Here is a 23,216-nt window from a genome sequence, read left to right as displayed (position 1 = left end):
GTCAGAAAAATTATCCAGACTGTAGCCCAGAGAGAAGGAATGTAATAGAGAATCACTAAGGATAGAGTTAGAAAATCTTTTCTTTTAATGTTTAATCAGAGTGCCAAAAAGATAAGGATAAATGGATCATAGCTACCTATGATCTAATGGCTAAGAACTAATGGCTAAAAACTTTGAAGAACTGATGAAAAACATCAATTCATAGCTTCAAAAAAGTAATAGACCATATGTGACAAAAGCAGGGACAGCATTTGTTCCTTATAGTTCCGGTATAGTTCCTCATAGTGACGTCTTTGCTTCCAAAGTTTTGAATGAAATCACTCCACTTAGCAAATATTGTTTTCAAACTCTTCTAAGAAACAGCTTTTATGACATTTCTTGGTCATATCATTAGGCTTCAGTAGTCTTTTTATTGTTTTCTCTTTGTAAATTCTTCATGCCACTTATACTGATTCAACCCTTGTTGATTCCATTCCTTGCTAATCCTTACAGCAGTTGGAAGTACTGCCCAGAACTGTAACTCTTGTTTACTCACTGAATTTGCAAATGCTGTCTTGATCTTTTTCAGGTCAGTGGCAGGGGCCTTGCAGCAGAGGCCTAGTGAGAGCTTAAGTTGTTTTTTTTTTAAATGGTAAATTACATTAAAATACATATAACAAAATTTAGCATCTAAATCATTTTTAAGTGTACAAGTTCACTAGTGTTAATTACGTTCACATTGTTGTTCAGCCAATTTCCAGAACTCTGTTCTTTTTGTAAAACTGAAATTGTACCCATTAAATAGCAGCTTGTCATTTCCCCTTTCTTCTGTGCCATTTGAGAATTAGAAAACTGTCTGTTTAACCACAGACCTATAACTCATACTGTCAGTGCATTAACAAGAGGAGACAAAAAATTTGAGTGTGTTTATTATTTAAGATGGTACTAAATCTGTAAAATCATTGCCTGAATCTGATTTAATAATAACAGTTATTTGATTTACTATATATATGATATTGTATAATAATAATATGATAATAATACATGATGGAGAAGGCAATGGCAACCCACTCCAGTACTCTTGCCTGGAAAAACCCCGTGGATGGAGGAGCCTGGTGGGCTGTAGTCCATGGGGTCGCTAAGAGTCGGGCACGACTGAGCAACTTCACTTTCACTTTTCACTTTCATGCATTGGAGAAGGAAATGGCAACCCACTCCAGTGTTCTTGCCTGGGGAATCCCAGGGAGGGGGGCCTGGTGGGCTGCCGTCTATGGGGTCGCACAGAGTCGGACTCGACTGAAGTGACTTAGCAGCAGCAGCAGCAGTAATACATGAATTCAGTCTGTTCTTTTAGTCTGTATTTTTAATGTTCACTTTTAGAAAGCGTACAAATCCAAACCAAAACCAAGAAAGTAAGATGTGATACTTTATTTTACTAAAAGATTCTTTCACCAAAGAATTCACCACAGATTTTCTTCAAGTAGGCATTCCATTTTATTTAAATTTCATAGGAAGTATCTAATTTGGGAAAGCATCTGTCAGTTACCTTGGAATTATGTCAAAAGAATAAATATTAGTCATAATTTTCTATTACATGTCCTATTGCTTTTCACTTTGAAAATTGAATTGTATTTAATCTTTTATAATTCAGAAACTGCTTGATCTACTGTGTTAGATTGAATTAGGTGTTTCTACATGTTGCTAAATTGTCGTCTTTTCAGTCATTTTTTGATGTATGCTTCCTGTTTCATTGCGTGGATGTGCCATACTTTATGTAACTTATTGATTGTGCAAGTTTCATACTTCTCATTATTAAAAGGATGTTTCAGTGTACATTGTTCACATCTGATGATTTTTTCTGGCATATTCTTAGAAGTGGAATTTTTGGGTCGTGCAGATTGTTAATCTTTTTAGCACTTGTCATGTTTCTTCTGAGAAGGGCTGTCCCAAAGCAGATTAATATTAATACAAGAAGACCCTTTCTCCAACATTTTGTCTGGGTGTGTGCTTTGTGTGTGTATTTTAACATTTTAAGTAGTGAAAATTCTCATTTGAGCTCCAAGTTATTTCAGTTTCACTTCTGGTTACCAGTGAATTTGAACATTTTTTGTATGTATCTCCTAGACTTTTTTTTTGAAAGCATATTCCTAAAGATCATGAAATGCTAAATCTAATGTTTCTCTTTTATTCCCTAGCTTCTCTGAAAAATTTAATTCTCGACTAACACTTTCTACTTCCCTTTCCGTGTCTTAGGTTTTACTACATAACTCTAGTTTCCCCAGCTCTCAGATCATTGGCTCTTTTTCTTCGTACAGCTGAAATCCTCTGAAGATTCATCCCTTTACTCTTCAGTTTGTATTTTCTTCAGTCTTTTTGCTACCCTTTGGTCATCTGGAAAACTGAGGTCTAACAGAAGGAAACTAAACTAAATGATACAGCCTGGATACTGCTTTGGGTTTCTAGAAGCACACAAGTCTCTGGCTTGTCCGTCTCTCTTCCTTCCTCTTATCAATCAAGCCATCGATCTCAATTTCACTTTTTCTATTTGTGTTTTCTCTGTTCTAGTTTAGGTAACACTTGTGAGGTAGTCTTAATTCATCTCTCTCCCTCTCGTTTTCCCCCCAGTCATCTTACACATCACTAGGTAATTAATTTTGCAAAAATAGTACCATGATCATTGTCATTTCTTATCTCAGAATCCTTAAATGATTTCTCCTTTCTTAGAGCAGTTGAGTTAAATTTTATAGACTCACTAATTATATCCTGTTACTTACAACAGGTTGTTAAAATTACACACTGTCCTACACTGCTGACCAGAGATGGAGATCGCATTCGAAGTAATGGGAAGTTTGGGGGCCTTCAGAATAAAGCTCCTCCAATGGATAAACTCCGGGGAATGGTGTTTGGAGCTCCAGTACCAAAACAGTGCCTGATCTTAGGGGAGCAAATAGGTAGGTTAAATAAGTACTTAATAATTTCTCATTTGATTTTAACCCTTTATTTGGACCTTATTTATTGAGACTCTAACATTGAAACTTAACCATTAACAGATACAAATAAGATGTTTTTATCTAGTACTTCCAGCTTTCTAACACCAAATAGTTTTGAAACACATATATAGGAAGTAGGTTTTCCCTCCTGTTCTTTCTTATCTTGAAATACAGGAAAGGTTTCCTTGTTGAATAAACCAGTATCTCATCAAACCTTAATACTTCTTTTTATATCAAAGTTGTTAACTATCTAGATTCATCTTTCTGGTGTGCGTGACATGTGACCTCCCTTCTGCAGGCTGTGTCCCCTTGTTTCTGGTCAGCTGATACAATTGTATATCTGTGCTCTGAAGTGCTCATGCTTTACAGGAGGGTCCCAAATGGGCCATCATCTAAGAGTTGTTTGCTTTTAACTGTATATAGTTCTGATATGCTTGGATATCTACTTCCCCAGCAAAAAGTAGTTTGTTGCTAACTTAAGATAGTAAATTGTAGTTAAACTGTAACAAAGTTTATCATCTTAATTATTTTTAAATGGGTAGCTCACTAGTGGTAAGTACATTCACACTCCTGTGCAACCAGTCTTCAGAAACCTTCTCATTTTGTAAAACTGATGCTCCATACCCATGAAGCAGCAACTCCCTGCCTCCCCTCTTGTCACCTGCCTGCCACACATGTTTCTGTCTCTGTGAATTTGACTCCTCCAGGCACCTCTGTGTGTGTTAGATCAGAGTGTCCCTTTGCAGCTGACTGACGTCACTCAGCGTCATGCCCTCCAGGCACGTCAGTATTGTAGTGTCACAGTGCGTGTCAGAATTTCTTTTTAAGACTGAATAATATTCTGTTGTATGAATATACACATTTTGTGGCTTTTTAAGAGTATAGTATACATAGAGAAAAGTGCACATTTCAAAGCATACACGTTTTTCACAAAATGAACATTGCTTCTATATTAAGAAACAGAACGTTATCAGCGCCACAGAAGGCCTTCAGGCCTCTTCCAGTCATAGCCCCATCCCTCTCAAAAGGATAACAACTTTTTTGACTTAAAAGAGCATAGATTCGTTTTTTTCCATTTTTGTACTTTATCTACATGGAATTGTACAGGCCATGGGTTTTGTGTCTGGCTTTGTTCAGCCCTGTGTTGTGTGTGTATATAGTTGTAGTTCATTTTAATTGCAGAATAGTATCCCATTGTGTAAATACACCACAGTTTATTTCTTTATTATTATACTGCTGAGGAATTTGGGTAGTATCTAGCTTGTGGTTATTACTTCAACCCCCAACTACATTTAGGAAGAAGGCTGTTTTGTGTTCTTTATGAGAGAGTCAGGTGCAGCTGCAAGAAGAGCCATGGGAGAGGCTCAGACAGACAAAGTCAGTGTAGTCACAGGTCCTAGGACAGGAGACGCCACCCGCCACTCAGGGCCACGTGGAGGACACTGGGGTGGTCAGGGCGCAGAAGACAGGAGCACGGAGAGCGCTTCTGCCACAGCCTTTATGGGGGATTTACAAAGATGTAACACTTTAGAGGAAATCACAAGTAGCAGTATTAGTGTCAAGGCAATGGCACTAAAAGCACAAAGATGAATTCATTTTGATAACAGATATATTTGATACTAGAGGTCCAAAAGTTAATGAACTTGATGCAGTAAATTACAAAATCAGAATTCTTAAAACTGCTGATTGTACAAAGACAGAAGCCTTATTCTGAGAAACCATTAATCCATGACAGGTCCTTAGTCAAAAAACTAAGGTGTAATACCAGTACCTTAGGTATTTATAGGATACGTCACAAAAAATGGTCATAAATTCAGTTGATCAAATTGCTACTCAGCTACAATGAGACTACAGATTATAAAAAGCAAAATTTACTTACGATATATTTTTAACATAATGTAACAGAACTAAAAATAACTTTTCTTTCTTCCCAAAGTAAGCTCAAATAGGTAGATATTTAGAAACAACTATTTTGTCAAAAAAGTTTTAACTATTAAAGAGAACAAGAACATTACACATTATATGTAGGAGGCATGAAAACAGCCAAGATCAAACGTAAATCCACAGGCTTAATGCTTTTGTTATTAAATGAGAAAAACAAATTTAACCATTCAACTCAAATGACAGGAGGAAAAAAATACATCTCAAGAAACAGCCAAATGAATTGGGAAAAAAAGAAAACCTTTGTATCGAATAATATATAATTCCTGAAGGTGGTCTTTGGGCAGAATAAATACAAAAAGTAATGGCTCGAGAATACATTCAGACAGAGATTTCTTAGGTTTCTATAATATTATAAATATATTTACTATGTCCAAATAAAATGGACTACATTCTGGAAAATTGCAAATCAAATTAACAAAATTGATTTAAATAAGGCAGAAAACTTATATAGGCCATTGCCTGAGGATGTGCTCAGAAAGCTAACTCCATCCTATAGGTTTTTCATGAGTGAATTTCAAATATAATTTGTTTCAGAATATAGATAAATATGGAGATCACTCAGGCCATCTTATTAAACTGATAGCAAACCTGTTTCCAGAAATGGCACAGGCAAAGAAAACTGTGACCACTCTTCAGCTGTGTTCAGGAAGTTCTGAACACAGTAGGACAAAAATCAGAAAGCTTAATCTTGAAAGGAACATTTTATTTTATTGTTCCCTTTATCTACAGTGGTTTTGCCCCAGATAATGTGCATGGCTTGCTGCTTTCCTTTCCTGTTGTGTAATGTCACACCTTCATGGACTTCTCTGACCAGCCAATCTGGAATAGAAGCACCCACCTTGGAGAAATGGGCTTCTTGACACACAAGTACTGGCAGATGTGAGAAAAGAAAACATTTTGTAGTTATTTTTTTTAAGTTTACATAATTTTAAAGCACCTTGAAGAAAATAGAAGGGCAAATGACCAACTAGGGGAAAATTGCATATATGGTAGACAAAGGTGTTGTTAACAGCAGCCTTTAAAAAGCAAGAAAAAGGACAAAGACTAATAGAAAAATGGATAACATGAATAAGCAATTTTCAAAGGAATAATAATAGTTACTGTTGGAGGGCTTATTATGTCCCACATACTTTATTAAGCTTATCACTTGAATTTCATTTACTGCTGTTCTCCTCATTTTACAAATGAGGAATTTGAGTCTTTAAAAGGTGAGATAACTTTCCCAACTTCAGGATAGTATATGCGTTCATTTGTCCAGTGACATAAGAGAGTAGAAAGAAAACATTTTTTCCCTGAATACATAATTGAGATAATTTGCTTCTCCATTACCCTTTTCTGTATATTTCCAGACCTGCCTCAATGTGTGTCACTTTTATAATCAGAAAATGTTACCAATTGTTGTTTTTGTTTTTTTAACTAATTGTTTTTAATACTCATTTTCTTTGAACCAATAATTGATCTTACAGGAAAGAAGCCTAAGTAAACAGTTCTAAATACAAGCAGGACTTTTTTTTTCTTTCTCAGATAGATAGTATAGCCTTGTTTTTCAAGGAAAACATAAGAAATGTTAAATGCTTTAATTGAATTTATAGTCTGAGAGATGTCTATTAAAATTTCATTTGGAAAGTACATAGAAAATAACATTTAAACTATCACACATGTAAAAATCAAACCTGCAGACATGTGGAATGAAAACAAAAAAGTGAGGTGGTAGACCTATCAGTTTTTTCCCAATCTCTCTCTTTTCTGTATTAGCCTGAGTTTTCTGTAGAGAGCATATAGTAGAAATAACTTATTTTATTTTTAATATTTAAAACAACTCTGAACATTGTAGAAGCCAGGATATGACCATAAGAAAGGAGAGTTATTGGTAGCAAATGAAAAAAGAAAAGGCATTTTAAAATTTCCAATAAGTAATCAATGTGTAGTTTATAACTGTGACATAATCAGTCTCGTTAACACTTTCATATACTCCAGATACATAGTATGCACCTGGCCAGCCTAGACATTATTTACGTTTTATTATGTCATGCTTAATTTGTTAATACTAATATTTAACCTCTCTGTACATTTATTGGGTTTTTTTGTTGTTTTAAGTAAAACTATTCTTAATTTTTTTTATATTTTTAATATTTTTAAAAGGTAGCAACCAAGATTATTGAAGGTTTGTGGTTTTTAGGACAAAGATATTTTGTTCTGTTTTGTTTTATACTTACTGGAAGTCAAGCAGATTGAATGCCTGTGGACCTGTCTACTGGCCACCCCTATTTCATTTACACCCACCCCTCTCTCAGCTTGCCTCCTTCCTGTTCACCCCTGCTGAACGCTTTTTGAACAGATCAAAGCAGAAGTTCTAGTAAATTTTTTCACCAATTTTTTTTACCCAGTTTACAAGTATTTATCAGTTTTTTGCCAATGCAGAACACAAAGTTTGAAGAGACCTAAATGCTACTAAATAAAATCTACTTACCTGTCTGACTGCTTACATCCTCCAGTGGTGAGAAGATTGCTTCTGCCTTCTTCAGTTCAGTTCAGTTGCTCAGTTGTGTCCGACTCTTTGTAGCCCCATGAACTTCAGCATGACAGGCCTCCCTGTCCATCACCAACTCCTGGAGTCCAAACCCACATCCACTGAGTCACTGATGCCATCCAGCCATCTCATCCTCTGTTGTCCCCTTCTCCTCCTGCCCTCAATCTTTGCCAGCATTAGGGTCTTTTCCAGTGAGTCAGCTCTTCTCATTAGGTGGCCAAAGTATTGGAGCTTCAGCTTCAAAATCAGTCCTACCAGTGAACACCCAGGACTGATCTTCTTTAGGATGAACTGCTTGGATCTCCTTGCAGTCCAAGGGACTCTCGAGAGTCTTCTCCAACACCACAGTTCAAAAGCATCAATTCTTCGGCACTCAGCTTTCTTTCCGATGGCACCCCACTCCAGTACTCTTGCCGGGACAATCCCATGGACGGAAGAACCGGGTAGGCTGCAGTCCATGGGGTCACTAGGAGTTGGGCACGACTGATTCACTTTTCACGTTCACGCATTGGAGAAGGAAATGGCAACCCACTCCAGTGTTCTTGCCTGGAGAATCCCAGGGACGGGGGAGCTTGGTGGGCTGCCGTCTTTGGGGTTGCACAGAGTCGAACACGACTGAATCGGCTTAGCAGCAGCAGCAGCATCATTCTTTATAGTCCAACTCTCACATCCACACGTGACCACTGGAAAAACCATAGCCTTGACTAGGCGGACCTTTGTTGGCAAAGTCTCTGCTTTTTAATACGCTGTCTAGGTTGGTCATAACTTTCCTTCCAAGGAGTAAGCGTCTTTTAATTTCATGGCTGTAGTCACCATCTGCAGTGATTTTGGAGCCCAAAAAAATAAAGTCAGCCACTGTGTCCACTGTTTCCCCATCTATTTGCCATGAAGTGATGGGACCGGATGCCATGATCTTAGTTTTCTGAATCTGCTTTGTTAGCTGTTATTTGTCTAGTAACAGCTCTTCAGATATAAGTATTTTCAACTATTTTGTATTATTTTTAGTAGTATTTTTTCTTTCCCTGGATACATGGAAATAATCTATATATCTTTCTTAATAAATAGCATACAGAAATGAATGCATTGTAATTTGACCTTTTGTCCTTTCATATGAACTATTTTTTTATTTTAAAGTATTTTTTCACTATTTTCATAGTAAAGCATCATTAGTTTTTTCCTATATAATTAAAATTTTCAGACAACATATAATGTATGAGCTCTGAAATCATTTATAAACTGAATTAAATATGAATTTTTGATTTTTCTCTTTGGCAAAATTTTATTAAATGAATTAGAAAAGACTTTTTATAAACACCATGGTAAATAGGAATTACATTTCATACCAAAAAATTGGGAATTGCTAAGGCATATTAGCTCAAAATCCTCCACATTAAACTTCAGTGGTACCTGAACCAAGAACTTCCAGATGTACAAGCTGGATTTAGAAAAGGCAGAGGAACTAGAGATCAAATTGCCAATGTCCACTAGATCATAGAAAAAGCAAGGGAATTCCAGAAAAACATCTACTTCTGTTTCATTGACTCCACTAAAGCCTTTGTCTGTGTGGATCACAATAAAATTCTTAAAGAGATAGAAATACTAGACTACCTTACCTGCCTCCTGTGAAACCTTTATGCAGGTCAAGAAGCAGCAGTTAGAGCCAGACATGGAACAGCAGACTGTTTAAAATTGGGAAAGATATACATCAAGGCTATATTTTGTTGCCCTGCTTATTTAACTTATATGCAGAGTACATCATGCGAAATGCCAGGCTGGATGAAGCACAAGCTGAAATCAAGATTCCCGGGAGAAATATCAGTAACCTCAGGTACGCAGATGACACCACCCTAATGGCAGAAAGCGAAGAGAAACTGAAGAACCTCTTGAAGAAAGTGAAAGAGGAGATTGAAAAAGCTGAGTCAGTAACTCAGCATTTCAGAAAACGAAGATCATGGCATCCAGTCCCATCACTTCATGGCAAAGAGATGGGGAAACAATGGAAATAGTGAGAGACTTATTTTCTTGGGCTTTAAATTCATGGCAGATGGTGACTGCAGCCATGAAATTAAAAGATGCTTGCTCCTTGGAAGAAAAGCTAAGAAAAACCTAGGCAGCATATTAAAAAGCAGATTCATCACTTTGCCAACAAAGGTCTGTCTAGTCAAAGCATTGGTTTTTCCAGTAGTCATGTATGGATGTGAGAGTTGGACCGTAAAGAAGGCTGGGTGCCAAAGAATTGATGCTTTTGAAATGTGGTGTTGGAGAAGACTCTTGAGAGTCTCTTGGATTGCAAGGAGATCCAGCCAGTCAGTCCTAAGGAAATCAGTCCTGAATATTGGAAGGACTGATGCTGAAGCTGAAGCTCCAGTACTTTGGCCACCTGATGTGAAGAGCCAACTGATTGGAAAGACCCTGATGCTGGGAAAGATTGAAAGGGAGGAGGAGAAAGGGACGACAGAGGATGAGATGGTTGGATGGCATCACCTACTCACTGGACATGAGTTTGAGCAAGCTCCAGGAGATAGTAAAGGACAGGGAAGCCTGATGTCCATGGGTCACAAAGAATTAGACACAACTGAGCAACTGAACAAAAACAACAAAGGCATATTGAGCTAAGTTGCTTCTGTCCATCTTAGGCATAAAATATTTGCTATTAGTGTTCCATTTAATAGAAAGTATTTAATACTCCATCTTTTAATTTTATAAATAACAAGTTGATTAATATAAAGCCTTTGAATATATTGTTTCTTGAGTATTTAAAAGGTAAAAGAACCTCATGACTTACAAAGTTAAGTAGGATTCAACCCTTAATGACTTAAAATTTTTGTATATTGTCTTCTGAATTAGGCAGCATCCCTGACATATGGGTCTGGACATCATTTTATACCTCATTCACATAGAAAATAAGCACTATTTTATGCACGTAGAAAAATGAAATTAGAAGTACTATCAAAGAAAACCAGACTCTCTTTTTTAGTGGCTACCTTTGAGTTCCCAATAAGTCATAAGGACTTAAGACACATAAGGACTTTGTCATTACTGAATTACACATATGGAATTCATATTTAAATATATATGAATATGCTCATAATGTTCACAGGTGTGTGTATGTGTGCTTACTCATTCCCAGAAAGCTGGATAGTTTTTCTAAATACTGTTATTGACCCTTACACTATAGAAAATCTCATATATCATGTACTCTTGACTAAATTGATTTCTTCCACAGGTTCATTTGTAAACCCACTGTATGTATTTATTAAACATATGGGTGTTTGTATGCCCGTTCCCATGAATACTGAACATTTTTGTGTGACTAGAGTCTCAAAGGGTCAAATAGTAAACATTTTAGGCCTGTGATCCAGGAGACAAAATTGAGGGTGTTATGAATATATTTATATAACCGTTTAGAATGGAATCATTTAAAATTGTATAAACCATTCTTAGCCCATGGACTAAAGTATAGTCAGTGTATTTAACCTATAGTGTCTAGTAATCCATACAAACAGGCAATAAATAGTCTCAAACTTGACTAATGTATTTTTAAACAAAGTAAAGTTAAGTTTTTTGAAAGCTAAGTGTCAAGAGTGTTTGAAAGCTGTGTTTAAGGAAATGGCCATGTCTGTTGGAAGCAATGATTTTCTAATAAGGCCATGTTTAATGCATTTTTCCCCCAACCCCAAATTTGTGTGGAATTAGATTGAATACTGAATATTAAACGAATGTAAACACTGACTGAGAGAGTGAATTTTTTTTTTAATTGTGGTAAAAGTCACACTCAGTTGATTTCAGTCGCTCAGTCATGTCTGACTCTTTGCGACCCCATGAACTGCAGCGCACCAGGCTTCCATGTGTATCTCCAACTCCCGGAGCTTGATCAGACTCTTGTCTATCAAGTTGGTGATGCCATCCAACCATCTTATCCTGTGTTACATAAAATATACTATTTCAGCCACATTTACACTATACAGCTCAGAGGCACTGAGTACACTCATATTATTGTGCAATTATCATCATCATCCCTGTCTTGAATGTTTCACTTTCCTAAATTGGAACTCTGTCCCCATTGAACACTAAGTCCCCTTTCCCCCTCCAAACCTCTCTTCCATCCACTAGCCCCTGGCATCTACCAGTGTACTTTCTGACTGAATTTGAGTAGTCTAGTTACCTCATATAAGTGGAGTCAAACAGTATTTGTCTGCACCTAATGTATATTGGAATGCATTTTAAGGTTAATATATGTCCTACAAACAGTTTGTATCTTCTTTTCCTTGTACTGTACAATAAATTTATTAAAGTCAAGCAGCTGAAGAAAATGAAGATGTAATAAGCACCAGTCTTGTGCCAGGATCTAAACTGTGTTTTTTTCCTCTCATTTGTTTACTGTGAACGTTAAAAGTAGTTTCATGTGTTACTGTAACACAACACTCAGTGTTGCTGGCCCTTCTTTCCTAAAATACTGCTTTGATATGGTATCAGTAGCTTTAATCGAATGTCTCTGGTTTCTTTGTAGATCTTCTTCAGCAGTACCGCACTGCTGTGTGCAGGTTGGGCAGTGTGAACGAGGATCTTAATGGGCAGCTGAAGTACCTTCACACTCCCGATATGAAGAGGAAAAAACAAGAACTTGATGAACACGAAAAGAATCTCAAACTGATAGAGCAAAAACTAGGTACTGTACTTGCTGCGAGATCCTTCTCTGGATGAAGATAGTGTGCATGATTGGAGAGAATTGAGCTCCAAAAAGAAAGAGTGTGAATGACCCAGAACTTAAATCATAGACATCCTTGACCTCTGGGTGAACTGACAAATGTTTGTAAGCTATTCTCTCAGCAGGCGTAATAAGAAGCATTCCCAGTATTATTTATTAATTCTCCTTCTATAAATTAAGAGGTATTTGCTTTCATTGCTTATTATAATTCTGGTCTTTTAAAAGTTAATTTTCTCTGTTTTCTTACTGTCTTTGCAGGAATGACTCCCACACGTAAGTGTAATGATTCACTGCCTCATCCAGTGACAGACTGTCCAGTTCCTCCCAAGAGAATAAGAAGAGAAGCTGCAAGACAAAACAGGTGAGGCTACTGTGCCCTCAAAGTTCTTGGCTCATCATACTTTAAAAATAGGCATGAGGGTGTTTACTTGCCTGGCCTGAACCAGAATTAATTTTGTTTTCTTTTTAACTGAATTGAGAGATGGCTAATGAAAATAAGCTGGAATTATTTTATATTTCCTCCTAGGATACTCTAAAAAATCATTTTCTAAAATGATTTTTTGCAGATTATTTGAAAACTTTCGAATACATTGCATTCTGCTTTATAGGCTCAGCAACTTGACAGATAACAGACTATGCAGAATCACTCGCACATTACTCATTTAAAAGTTGCTTATAGTATATGCTTTGGAAAATCACATACCATTTTTGCACAACTAACCAAGAAGCCAACAAAGCCATCTGCAGCCTAACTCAATGAAGAAAATTGTCCATTTCAAATTAGATACTAGTAAGGCCATCCCACAGAAAGGCCCATACTACTGGGGTTTCTTGTACATTATCACGAATGTTCATTTGGACTTTGCCTGAGTAAGTTTCTCCTATTGACCTTTGAGGAGTTACACTGAGACCATGATATTTGGAATTGGTATTCCATGCCCTGTCCATCTATGTATTCTATAGTTTTTGTAACTATTTGATTATTTTGTGCTCTGTGTTCCTGGGTAAATAAATGTGACATGGTTCTTGCCCCATAGGAGGTCTGTAATCTTGTACAGAAGAGGGACAGTTCAAAGAAGTAAACCTTTTTCTGTATGTAAAAATATAGAATGATAAGTTTTTACAAAAGAACAGAGGACGAAGTGATACAGAACAATGGGAGAATGTGCTTGGCTGTTAGGGAAGACGCGTTTTAGCAGAGAACTGAAGGATGGGAAGCCAGCTCTGTAGGGATGGCTTATAGTCAAAGGGAGAAGAGGCGTGAAAACGCTGAGAAAACAACACACCTGGCATGCCTGCGGAACTGTAAAGGCGCTTGTGAGCCTAACGAAGAGTGGGTAAGAGGGAGGAGCCCCTACGATGTGGCTGGAGAGCCAGACGGAAACCACAGTATGCCTCTCCCCAAAATCGCATCTAGAAAAAATGACACCAAGTCCTTACAGTGAGCATGGATATATTCATATAGAAAAGACATGTTCATTCTTTCCTTACATGAACATTCTGGGTAATCAAATAACTGGAGAAAGTTTTCTATAGAAGCTCTTCTTTATAAAGTTCTTATATGAGAATGAAGTATATAAGAAGTCAGATAAAATGAAAACATCACTTTTTTGCCATTCCTAATAAAATAATAGGTTTTAGGCAATAATAATCTGTGGATACACAAATGATTAGATAAAAAATTGGGAGGAGGACTTAATGGAAAGATCAGATTGACACTCCTGAACCCATTGATTAAAGAGCAGGATATTTGCTATTATGGGATTCAGTAAGAAATAACCTGAATCTAATGAAGCTTCCACTCCATCTTTCTCAGCTGGAGTTCTGTGCAGGAATTAAGCACTGCAGAAAACCATGACACTCCTGGGACAGTTCACACAGCTTGCATTCTCGATGAATAAAAGGAGGTTAATTCATTGCATAGAATAGATTATCTTGAGGTGTTAGAGCATAAATCTCTCATGAATTGGAGAAGGGCCCTCAATTGAACTTCAAAAGTATACAGAAAAGAAGGGAATTTAGGAACAAGTTAAATGATGCCACCAGGCAGCCATTAGCCAAATCTAGAATGTCAAGAATGGGACACTGTAAATGATGATTTTGTTAATAAATCAATGACATTAAAAGAACCACAGGGAGGGACTTCCCTGGTGGCACAGTGGGTAAGAATATGCCTGCCAGTGCAGGGGACAGGGGTTCAATCCCTGGTCCAGGAAAATTTTACGTGCCACAGAGCAGCTAAGCCCATGTGGCACAATTGCTGAAGCCCGTGTGTCCTAGAACCCTTGCTCGGCAACAAGAGAAGCCACTGATGCAAAGACGCCCAGCGAGAAGGGTAGACTGCTGGTTATAGAATAAAGACGCCCAGGGAGAAGGGTAGACCGCTGGTTATAGAATAAAGACGCCCAGGGAGAAGGGTGAACCGCTGGTTATAGAATAAAGACGCCCAGGGAGAAGGGTGAACCACTGGTTATAGAATAAAGACGCCCAGGGAGAAGGGTAGACCACTGGTTATAGAATAAGTAACTGAGAGGTGTAACCATCAAGCGCACGTGTGTACAGCTTCTTTGGACCTGGATTTGAATGACAATTTTGAAAAAATCTGGTAAATTTTCAATCACCTGGATATTATATATACTGAGGAATTGTGATTTTTGTGTATAGCAGCAGCATAGAGTTTACAGTAAATTAAATACACAGTTAGAAATATGTACAGAGGTATTTAACAGTTGAATAATATGATGTCTGGGATATATGCTAAAACACCAGAAGACAGAAAAGTGACAGCAAATCAAAACAAGAAAGGGCAAAAGGTTATTATTTCTTCTGCTTTTCTGTAGGCTTGGCATAAGTGGTAAAGAAGTATTTTATGGTAGACAGGGAACATTTTTCCAGTTTTTTAAGAGACCAAGTGAGGAAATTCCTGCCAAGCAGTTCTAGACTAAAGTCCATGTTCATAGGCTCTCCGGCATGGACTTTAAGTTAAGACTGAGTAAGTGGACTCTAAGTTAAGACGTAGAGTCACTGCAGAACCACAACCGATGCCATTGATCTGGATCTTGTTCATTAAGATTTTGTGGCAATTCAGAGGTGGTATGGGCTAAAGTTTCTTCTTTTAGTTAGTAATGGTATTTTAATGGTATTTTCATTAAAGTAATGCATGTATATAAATCAAATAGTGTGTATGTTTAATATACTGTATAATGTGAACTACACATAATTTAACATTTTCTAGGCACCATTTTGAAAGAAGCAGCGAGATTAAATTTTAATAGTATTTTTTTAACACAGTATACAAAGTATTATCATTGCAACATACTGCCAGTAGTATAGAAATTATTAATGAGACATTTTAAATTCTCTTTCATACAAAATCTTCAAAATTCAGAGGACAGCAAATCTGTTAGGACTAGCCACACTGCAAGTGCTCTGGAGCCACACGTGGCTCGTGGCTACCAGACTGGACAGCAGAGGTATCGGAAGAGCTCATGGTGATGAGATTGTTCCTCTGCACCCTTACCCCATCCTGGTTCCCAGAGGCGGCCTTGGTTTTAACTGCTTTATTTATTCTGTTGTTGCCTCCATTTTTGGTGCACATTTATGTATGTCAGTCTTGGTTTATCAGTTTTCAGACAGTGCAGCCCACCCAGCACCTTGGTGTGGAGGTCTGTCTTGTGTTGCCTATCTAATGACTTTTGAACTAAATTCTTCTTGTGGTTATTTGGTTATGTTCTCTCTTGCAACCATCAACGAAGATCTCTGTGCTTTTTTTCAAAGTTATTAAGTGATAAGCAACATATATTATTATGGCTCTGACGATGATATAGGCAGAGTTGTGTGCTACGTTTACATTTCCCTCTGTAAGATTCTAATGTCATGACCCTACTTAGGCCACCAGTGGTCCAGACATCAGAGTCAAGTAAATCTTCTAAACCATCAGTTCTTAAAATCATGTTGAATTTTAATCCAGTTCTTAGACTGTTTCTTGAATGTTGTTAATGTCTCTGGAGTTTCTAAGAGTCTTTCTTTTTTCTTTCACTGTGTAACTTGATCATGTATTCTTCCACCTGCTTTAGTAACTGTTACTAGTAATCCTGTAGGTCTTCTGGGTCCTCCTTGGCTGCTCTCTTGGGTTGAATCCATTGTTTCTCGGCTTCCTTGTCATTCTCTTATAACTTCTTAGGAAAGGGTATAGATAGAAACTGCATGTCTGAATCTGTCTTCCTCTGCCTTCACATTTGATTGAGGTTTTCTGGGGATTACAGGATAGAAACAAGGCTGGAATATCAAGGAGGAGGTTCTGGGAATAATCAAGAGACAGTGGGTCACAGTCTGCCTGGTGGAACCTTGGACTCAGTCAGAGAAGTCCAGCCCAAAACAGGAGGGAGCGAAATGGAGAGAAAACAGAGCCTAGACCATGCCAAGTTCTCAACCCCAGGCTTTGAGAGCTCTGTTCTCTTGTTTCTAGGTATTAACACTCTCACCAGGAAGTTAGATAACAATGCTAATTAGTTAATTAAAGGTTGGTATCATGGCTTCCGATGTAGTTGGTGGCGCCCTAGAGGCTTGCCTGTTGCCAACATCTACACACTAGCAACCTGCTAGTTGGCTCTCCAGCCACACCCTTAAAGCAGAGCCTTCTTGTCCACTCTCCTGCTCCCTCCTCCCTTAAAATTCCTACTGAGAGCAGCCTTAATGGGAAAACAGTTCTATTCTTATTAACAGTAGACTAAATCTAGACCAGCAGCACAGTCCTTTTTCTTAAATGTAATTGTACAGCTGAGAGTCATTATGAATATGAGGAGAGTCAACAACATGTGAGGGGAAATACCAAAATAAATAACAAAACCAACCCTGGAAGATGATTCAGCTGAACTCTTAAAAACTGTATAATTTCTGATTAGATTGTGAAAGGAAGTTCGTGAAACCAAGAGGATATTAGGAGAAAGACAACAGCCAGGACAGGATTACAGATCCCATTGCTGAAATTAAAGCCTTCAAAGGACAGCAGCAGAAACCAGGCGAGGAGGGGGAAAAAATTTAAAGGACTAACGTAAAGGAAACTTCCCAGAAAAATAGGGGGAAATATGTGAAGAGAAAGGGGGAGATGTAGAGAACCAATTCAGACTATCAGGAATCCTAGAAAGAAGAAAATGGAGAAGAAACAACATGTGAAAGAGAATTCCCAGGGATGAAAGGGCCTATTGAAAGCCCAGTACAATGACTGACAGAAGATAACACCAAGAAAATTCATAGCAAATTTGTGGAATAACAAGAAAAGAGTGAAGAGTGTAAATGTTTTCAGAGAGAGACCCATATTGTCGGTACAGCTTTTTTGCATACACAAAAAGCAAACAAAAAAGCTGTGGTCATCAGGCTTTGTGGTGGCAGGTGAGAAGATGTAGGTTGCAAATTTACTGTATTCTAGCCTGTGGCTCCCTGTTTACATCCTGCTTATCTTTGGGAAATATTAATCACTTTAAATTTCTATTTAAAATTTAAATCACTGTTTAATTATCGATTTTCTCATCCCCAGTCTCTACCTGGTCTCCATAATTCACACTATATCAAAAATGTTACTGCATTTGAAATGAAAGTATCTTTAATATTGAAATACTGATTTCATCCATACAATGGAAAACAAATTCAGCAGTAGGAAATAGCAACAATGTATGTGTTTATATGTTATTATTAGTGTTTGTGTATTACCTATTTATATATTGTTGGCTTTTATAGGGATCATATATCATATTTCATCAACTGTAAGATGTCATTAATTATTAGAAACATCATTATTCCATGAGGCACTGAAAGAAAACACTGCAGATTAACTCATGACATAAGGTAGATTTCAGAGATGTTAAATGTGGGAAAATGTGGATTTTAGAATCAACAGAATATACTTAGCAGTATATATTATGCAGTAGACTCATTTTCTTCAGTAGAGACTTCGGTTTTCTAATCGATTTTCTACTCATAAAGATTACAGATTAGCTCTTTACCAAAATTGTGTGTCTTTTATTTGGAGATGGCAGTTCAGGGAACTATTGTTTAAAAAGAAAGTATAGGGCTTCCTTGGTGGTTCAGTGGTAAAGAATCCGCCTGCCCAGTGCAGGAGACACAGGTTCAATCCCTGGTCTGGAAACATCCCACTAAGGCTGTGTGCCACAATTATTGAGCCTGTGCCCCAGCTGAGCCCATGAGCCCCAGCTCCTGAAGCCTCTGTGCCTTAGAACCTGTGCTCAGCAGCGAGAGAAGCCACTTCAGTGAGAAGCCCGCCCACCACAACTAGAAAGCAGCCCCCCCTTGCCACAACTAGAGGAAAAGCTACTCAAAGCAACAAAGACCCCAGCACAGCACCACCTCCCCCAGAAGAAAAAGAAAATATATCTGAGTAAGAAAACATCGGCATAAATATATACTAAGATGTTCATCCTCTGTATGTAAATAGAGTTATGGGTATTTTTGAATGTTTTTGCTTTATCTTTGTGACCTTTCTCTAATAAGTGTTATAATTCTTGTTAAATGGTAATTTCATTTTAGGAAAGGGGAAAATAAGCAATAATCTGCAAACTTTGGATCTAGGATACACCACTCCAAAGAACTATGCTCCACAGAATTTATCTCTTCCTCTGTATATGTTAACTTCTGCTTCTCTGTCAAGCTTTTGTTTGTGGCATGCATGTGAAAGAAATGCTTACATACAAGGATTTAATTAAGTCTGTTTATACCAAGAATTACTATAATTACTAGAACATAGTTCCACTGCGTATTTAACCACCCAGGTCTGATGAAGGAGTTACAGGGGAGGTCTGATGAGGGAGTTACAGGGAAGGAGAGCTTTGGTATGTAAAACTTAACTGTGTTTTTTTCTACTTTGATCAGGATTATAACCAAAACTGATGTGTGAGAGATGACAGAGAGAAGGCTATTAGTCTCCCTAAGAATGCCCTGCCTTCTGCACCTCTGTTTCAGAAGACCAAGAGGGTGACTTACGATGAATATTTCTGGGAATGATACAAGAATCTAGGCTTGCATTTCCATGTTTAGCCAAACAGAACTGGAAGCAACCATTCAGTTTTGTCAATCTCACTGGACAGTGTGGGCTTACTGGAATTATTCCAGTTGTCAGGCCCTTTGGTTGTCATTATCTTGCAAATGTGTCAGAGGAAAATATGGAATTACAGCAGTGACTGCACAGCTGGCACATAGCATTTATCAATCCTAAAGACAAGTGTATGTACTGTTTTTCAGTATGTTTATCACGAATATGCTAGAACTATTTCTTGAGAGCAGACCTTTTTATTACTTTTGTGTGAATTTATTTAACAAAACTGTTTTTGTCATGTCTAAGGCAAGTTCTAGAGGTTAGGTATTTAATTGTAAATATGAGAGGAAACTTGTAATTGAGAATAAAATCGGAAAAGCACAGGTATTTCGGAATTCACGTCTTAAGATACATGGAAAAATATTAAATTGGTGGGTTAACTTTTGACAGCAAGTAGCATTTTAAATTTCTAAAGATTTATCTTGTATATATATGTATATATATATAATACACAGCAGCATCAGTTTTATAAACATCGTTTGACTTATTAATACTAGATTATATAGTCTCAGCCTTAATTCTACATTTATGTTATTTTGTAATTTTTTTATTACTATTTTTAAAGAATTAAAGAAGTTGTACACTCCCTCATTAAGGGAATAAAGGTCTGCTAGAAATTTGCTGCGAAAACATTTGAATTGTGTATTAATTCATGCTAATGTATGTCGATTTATGTCTTTGTGTCAGTCCAGGACTATTGGTTTGTGAAGTTATTTTGTAAGGAAATACTTTTGGTACAGTTTTGTGGCCCAGCAAATGTGTGTGTTTTTTAATCCTTTCTGAATATACAGTGAGGTTAATAAAGCAGATTGTTTCTTCCTGTTGAATAGGTGTGTTTTCCTTTTTCAAATTTAAAGTTCCACGAAAATTACCTTGGTGTAAATTATTATGATGTTTAACCTCGCTTTATAATTGGAAGGCATTTAACTGTTTTGTTAAAGAAGCAAAATGGTAGTAATGAGAATTAGTTAAAAGAAAGAGTGGATTCCTTTTAAGTAAAACTAACTACTTATTAGTTATTAAATATTAGTATCAAAAAAAGTTTCATCTTCTAAGTGCTTTTAACTTTTTGAGGTTATGACTTGGTTACTTAGTTATTATGAAATGGATAGGATTAATATTTTTAGTCTGTAACTTTCAGATACTTTTAGTAAAAAAGTTTTAATTTGTATCATTTTTCTACATCTAATGTCTGCTAAACATTTTCATGGAATCATTTCATAATTATGTAATTATAAATTTACTTTTATAGATGTTAATTTAAGATAATATTATTTTGCATGTCTTTTGAACACTTCAAAAAGAGATTGTTACATTTTAGCAGGCATATGTTTAGATTTAGAGATAAGTAGCAGCATTAAAATTTATGGGAGGACTCTTGGCCTAAAATTTAATTATCTTAAATATAATGTGAAGTTTCTCCACATCTGACTGGTGCAGGCAGTTATTTCACTTATGAATTTATCAATAACTTGAGTATCTGAAAATACCTTACTAGTTAGAATTAATTCCCTTTTGGAGAGAAATCAAATTCGTGTTAAAGAATCACTATTCCAAGGGACAGGCAATAGAGAGACATTGGTTATATTGTTTTACGTTAGGAAGCCTAATTTCAAAGTAAAGTAATGTCTGATAATATAAATTCCTAGTGCTCTGATTCTTTATACTCCAGTAACAAATAGCATGAGGTAGAAAATATTTAAATCTTTGTATAGTACCATATTCAAATCTTATCAGAATTTGTTTATATCTCTTTCACTTGTGTCTCTCGTCAGTTATTCTTAACTTTTAAAATTCTTGGTCGAAATGGAACATCATGTCTCATTTGTCTGATTTCATCTTAGTAGGAATAAAGAATTATGTCGCTTGACCTATTTGTTTGATATCCATTGATGAATATTTGAATTTTTTTATTAGGAATAATTAAATAATAGGAGTTCACTTTTATACTATACAAGACCATTTGTTATGTTGGGCTAGAAATGACAGTAAAATACTTAAAAGAGGAATCTTATACTTTGCATTTCTTATGATTTCACTAGTTCTGTGATATACTGATAAATGAATGTCAAATTTAGTGAAAAAATACACTTCCATGTTTTCGTAGACTAGAGATATGCCTTGATTTGTTAATCATATTGCACATTTCTCTTCTTCAGTAGTTTTGCAGAGTGAATTTTTTCTATGAAGAGTTGCTGGGAGTTCCCTTATGGCCTAGTAGTTAGGATTCCGGGCATTCACTGAAATCCATCCATGGTAGGGAACCAAGATTCTGCAAGCTGTACGGTACAGCCAAGAAGAAAAGGAAGAACTGCTGACAGTTCAACTATGGTCCTTGGATCAAATGTTAACAAAAAGTCAAGAGAGTCATTCTTTTTTGTGTGTTCAATAATAATATATTGAGCTCTGGCTACATTTGTGTTAAATGTTCATGTGTTGATTGCCTGGTGTTTTTATAGTAGAATATAGATGTGAAGTACAAAGGAGCCTGGCATGCTACAATCCATGGAGTCACAAAGAATCGGACATGACTTAACAACTGAACAGCAACAATTGGTTAGAATGAAATACCAATTTCATGAGACATTTTAAAATAGGATTATTGGGATGTTTCAAAATATAAAATTAAAAAGTCCTTGGCCTTAGTTTGAAATACAGAATGGTTTTTATCAGAACATTCATAAATTCATTGATTTAGCAAATACATATATCTGCTATATGCAAACCAGTGTGTCCAACCTGTGGAAGGAGATAATAGCTACCACATGCTGAGTAAAACATTTACATATATTTTCATACATGTTTGATCCCCAAGTTAAGAAACACTGTATAAACTCTGCCTATGCTAATCTAGGCTTTAGAACTCACCAGCTTCAAGACTACGACAAATTACTTAACCTGTCTGTATCTCAGCTTTTCTTGTCTTTAAAATGAGGATAGAAAAATCTGGCTTAAAACTCAACATTCAAAAAACTAAGATCATGGCATCTGGTCTCATCACTTCATGACAAATAGGTAAAAAATGAAAGCAGTGACAGATTTTTCTCTTGTTGGGCTCCAAATCACTGCGGATGGTGACTGCAGCCATGAAATTAAAAGAAGCGTCCTTCTTGGAAGGCCATGACAAACCTAGACAGTTTATTAAAAAGCAAAGACATCTCTTTGCTGACAAAGGTCGGTCTAGTCAAAGTTATAGTCTTTCCAGTACTCGTATGGATGTCAAGAGTTGGACCATTAAAAAGGCTGAGCACTGAAAAATTGATGCTTTTGGACTGTGGTGCTGGAGAAGACTTGAGAGTCCCTTTGACAGCACAGTCAATCCTAAAAAGAAGCCAATCCTGAATATTCATTGGAGGGACTGATGCTGAATCTGAAGCTTGAATATTTTGGCCACCTGATGCAAATGGCTGACTCATTGGAAAAGAGCCTGATTGCCAGGAAAGTTTAAAGGCAAAAGGAGAAGAGGGCGGCAGAGGGTGAGATGGTTGGATAGCATCACCTATTCAATGGACATGAACTTGGGTGAACTCCAAGAGACGGGAGGGACAGGGAAGTCTGGTGTACTGCAGTCACATGGGGTTACAAAGAGTCTGACACGACTTTAGCAACTGAAAAACAATATACCTATTTTGTAGGGTTTCATAATCAAATGAAACAACTGAATGGTGAATGTCGTTTGGCATTTGGTAGATTTCCAGTGGCTGTCATTTTCTTCCCTTTGTTAGGCAATTATACAGAGGATCACTACATGTGATGAGAGGTATGTGTGAACTGTAGGGAGATGATGGAGCATGCAACACAAACTGGACCTTGATGACTGTAGGATTTATGTGTGCTGCGATTTGGGGAAGGAAAAGTGGAACGCTACGAGCGAAGACAATGAGACATAAAAGGCAGCATTTCTTTGGAAGGAGCTCAAACTGACGAGTCCAAGGGAACGTAAAATTAGATCTAAGT

At 36.9% G+C, this 23,216-nt stretch overlaps 1 protein-coding gene across 2 annotated transcripts in view; it reads left to right on the top strand.

Moving 5' to 3' along the window:
* Positions 1 to 21,672, top strand: part of SMCHD1 (structural maintenance of chromosomes flexible hinge domain containing 1) — a 121,321-nt gene extending 99,649 nt beyond the window's left edge. The window contains exons 45-48 of one of the 2 annotated variants that reach the window (XM_040264685.1): positions 2,759 to 2,930; positions 11,954 to 12,112; positions 12,410 to 12,512; positions 21,422 to 21,672. In XM_040264685.1, coding sequence (XP_040120619.1) covers positions 2,759 to 2,930; positions 11,954 to 12,112; positions 12,410 to 12,512; positions 21,422 to 21,434 — 447 coding nt within the window. In that variant the 3' untranslated portion in view covers positions 21,435 to 21,672. Of the gene's footprint in view, positions 1 to 2,758; positions 2,931 to 11,953; positions 12,113 to 12,409; positions 12,513 to 19,036; positions 21,130 to 21,421 lie in introns of those variants that run through there. The other variant, XM_040264683.1, reaches the window with a different exon arrangement.
* Positions 21,673 to 23,216: the final 1,544 nt, after the last annotated feature.

The sequence above is a fragment of the Oryx dammah genome, unplaced genomic scaffold, assembly GCF_014754425.2.
Source record: "Oryx dammah isolate SB20612 unplaced genomic scaffold, SCBI_Odam_1.1 HiC_scaffold_22, whole genome shotgun sequence".
NCBI lineage: Eukaryota > Metazoa > Chordata > Mammalia > Artiodactyla > Bovidae > Oryx > Oryx dammah.
This window is presented reverse-complemented; position numbering and strand designations above follow the sequence as displayed.